This window comes from Rhea americana, unplaced genomic scaffold (genome assembly GCF_003343005.1).
Source record: "Rhea americana isolate MKP2758 unplaced genomic scaffold, rheAme1 scaffold_178, whole genome shotgun sequence".
In the NCBI taxonomy this organism is placed as follows: Eukaryota; Metazoa; Chordata; class Aves; order Rheiformes; family Rheidae; genus Rhea; species Rhea americana.
This window is the reverse complement of record NW_028185905.1, coordinates 1,437,047-1,439,787: the sequence shown is the minus strand read 5'-3', so window position 1 is coordinate 1,439,787 and position 2,741 is coordinate 1,437,047. Positions and strand designations below refer to the sequence as shown.

The 2,741-nt window shown below is 71.2% G+C and overlaps 1 protein-coding gene across 1 annotated transcript in view; it reads right to left on the bottom strand.

Annotated features, from left to right (window-relative positions):
• Positions 1-2,741, bottom strand: part of SEMA4B (semaphorin 4B) — an 8,407-nt gene that overhangs the window by 3,055 nt on the left and 2,611 nt on the right. Inside the window, exons 3-12 of the mRNA XM_085301588.1 lie at positions 2,654-2,716; positions 2,469-2,567; positions 2,251-2,362; positions 2,026-2,142; positions 1,260-1,417; positions 899-1,080; positions 665-815; positions 373-583; positions 173-288; positions 3-92 (exon numbers count right to left, since the gene is read on the bottom strand). Of these exons, the coding sequence (XP_085157714.1) occupies positions 3-92; positions 173-288; positions 373-583; positions 665-815; positions 899-1,080; positions 1,260-1,417; positions 2,026-2,142; positions 2,251-2,362; positions 2,469-2,567; positions 2,654-2,716 (1,299 nt within the window). The remainder of the gene's footprint in view (positions 1-2; positions 93-172; positions 289-372; positions 584-664; positions 816-898; positions 1,081-1,259; positions 1,418-2,025; positions 2,143-2,250; positions 2,363-2,468; positions 2,568-2,653; positions 2,717-2,741) is intronic.

Genomic DNA, 2,741 nt, shown 5'->3' with positions numbered 1-2,741 from the left:
GCCAGCACGCACTCGCCGCAGCTGCGGTACAGGCTGCAGTTGGCGAAGGGCACCTGGGCCACCGCGTCGTAGGAGGCCGCGTAGACCAGACCCTGCGGGCGGGAGGTGCAGCGGGGTCAGCGCCCGCCGCGGCGCCGAGCCCGGCTCCCCACGCCCCCCGCCCGGCTCTTGCCTGGGCCTGGTCCAGCAGCAGCTGGAGCACGGGCTGCCCGGCGCGGAAGAGGCGCATCTCCTCGATGATGTGCACCTTGTGGCTCACGCGCACGGCCTTGTGCAGCCGCCCGTCGTCTGCAAACGCAAGAGCTGCGCTGAGCGGGGCCGGCGGGGCGCGCGGCTGCGTGCCGCCCCCGCGCCGCCCCCGCCAGCACCCACCCGTGCCCAGGAAGAGGACGTCRTAGGTGCCGTGCAGGCCCTGCGCGCGGTGCACGCCGATCTGCGTGTAGCGCACGTGGCTCTGCAGCAGCAGCGGCTGGCTCCGCACCGCGCTGTCCATCAGGAAGTGGTCCTTGATGAAGTTCAGCACTCGGTCCGGCATCTGCAGCGATGAGTTGATCTTCATGTGCCGCGTGTGGCTGGTGATGCACTGGGGAGAGAGCGGGGCGCTGGGACGGGGCGGCGCGCCTGGCAGCGGCCCCGCGCCCCGCCGGGCGGACAAGCCACGTACCGTGCCCGGCCGGGGCTCCGGCACGGGGCTGGTGTCCGTGTACCACTGCTGCGTCTCGCGGTTCACCTCCTTGTAGAGCCCGGCGAAGGCTCTCTGCACGCTGCGCATGGGGAAGGCGCACACGGCCGAGCTGCCTGGCCCGCCCTTGCTCCTGGGAGAGGCAGAGCCAGGACCGTGTCAGCCCCCGCCGGCGCCGAGCCCCGCGCCGGCGCGCGCCCGTCCCGCGCCCCTCACCACTGCGAGGTGAAGACCCCGTAGAAGAGCGTCTCCCTCCAGCGCGGCTCCCCCGGCGTGAGCACCGAGACGTGCTGCAGCACGTTGAAGGGGAAGCCGTCGTCGGGGTGCGAGCAGAGCAGCTGCGCCTTCAGGAAGGTCGTCCACCGCCGCTGCAGGACGCGCTCGCCCCCCAGGTCCCCCTGCGCGGCACGGCACAGCGCGGCGCGGTCAGCGCGCGGCAGCTCGGCACGGGCACGACGGGGCCRCGGCTCGCGGCGCTGCCCCGCGGATGCTGAGTCTTCCCCGGGAATCCGGGAGCCGGCGGGGCAGGGACATCCCGGGCACCGCCCGTGCGCGCACCCCGGGCCCTTGCACCCACCTTGCACACCCGGGCGATGCGCGACACTATCGTGTTCTCAAAGTAGTCAAACTCCTTGCCGGTCTCGCTGAAGAAGAAGTAGACCTTGTCGTCGTCGCCTTCGGGGTTGCCGGGCGGCAGGCTCTCCCGCAGGTAGGCTGAGCCCACGAAGACGGGGTCTGGGGGCACAGGCGCGCTGAGCATCGCGCCGCGCGCCCGAGGCTTGCTCGCGCACACGGCGCCCATCCTGCACGCGTGGTGCTCCCTTCCAGCCTTACTGATTCTATGATTCTATGGTGCCCGAGGCTTGCCCATGTGCACAGCGCCCGTCCCGTGTGCACGGCACCCAAAGCTTGCCCATGTGCACAGCGCACACCCTGTCTGCATGGCATCCGTCCTGCATGCACAGCACCTGTCCCGCAGGCAGAGCACCCAAGGCTTGCCCACACGCGCAGCACCCATCCCATCTGCATGGCGCCCATCCCACGTGCAGGGTGCCCGAAGCTTGCCCATGTCCACAGCGCACATCCTGTCTGCACGGCATCCGTTCTGCATGCACAGCATGTCCTGCAGGCAGGGCACCCAAGGCTTGCCCACGTGCACAGCGCCCATCCCATCTGCACAGCACCCATCCCACATGCACAGCACCCATCCTGCATGCACAGCRCCCACCCCACGGTGCAGGGGTGGGTGCCCCAAGGCTTGCCCCGTCCATGGCGCCATCCTGCATGCGGCATGCGCCTCCCCACTGAGGGCAGATAGACACCCGGGCTGCGCCAGCTCTCACCCTGCAGCCAGTTGAGGGAGTTCTCCGTCTTGAGGGAGATGCGGCTCTCCTGGCTCCGGTAGATGGTCGGCTCATTGCCCTGGAAGTTGCTGACGGTCCCGGCGTAGAGCTCGCCGTCTGCCAAAGAGAGCGGCTGCTGCTGGGACCCGGCGCGCGCCGCCCGCCCGGCGGTGCAGGACCCAGCGCCCGCAGCAGCCCGGCCCGGCGCCGGGTGGCGTGCCTTACCGACCATGACGGCCGTGGACTTGTACTCGGGGTCGAAGGGGCAGCGGCCCTTGCCGTCCTCCAGCAGCGGCTTCCCCGACGCCTCCCGCTCCAGGCTGAAGCGCTGCACGTTCTGCAACGGGACTGGCACTGAGCAGAGACACCCCGGGGCCGCTGCCGGGCCGCCGCGGGAGCCGCGGTGGGGGAGAGCCCGGCCGCAGGCGCCTGCCCGCGCTCACCACGTAGGCGCAGGCCGGGCTGAAGGCGCAGGTCCCGCAGGTGTACAGGTGGGTGCTGTTCAGCTGCAGCAGCATCTTGATGTAGTTGTGGCAGTCCCGCTGCGGAGAGGCGGAGGAGCCTGCTCACCCGTCCTGCCCGCGCTGGCCCCAGCGCCGGCCCGCTCCGCTCCTGCCGCGGCGCTCACCTGGGGGTCCTTGCCCTTGAAGGCACACTGCTTCTTCTTCTCCCCGTCCGCGCTCCAGGGCAGCTGCCGAGAGCCGCAGTCACGGGGC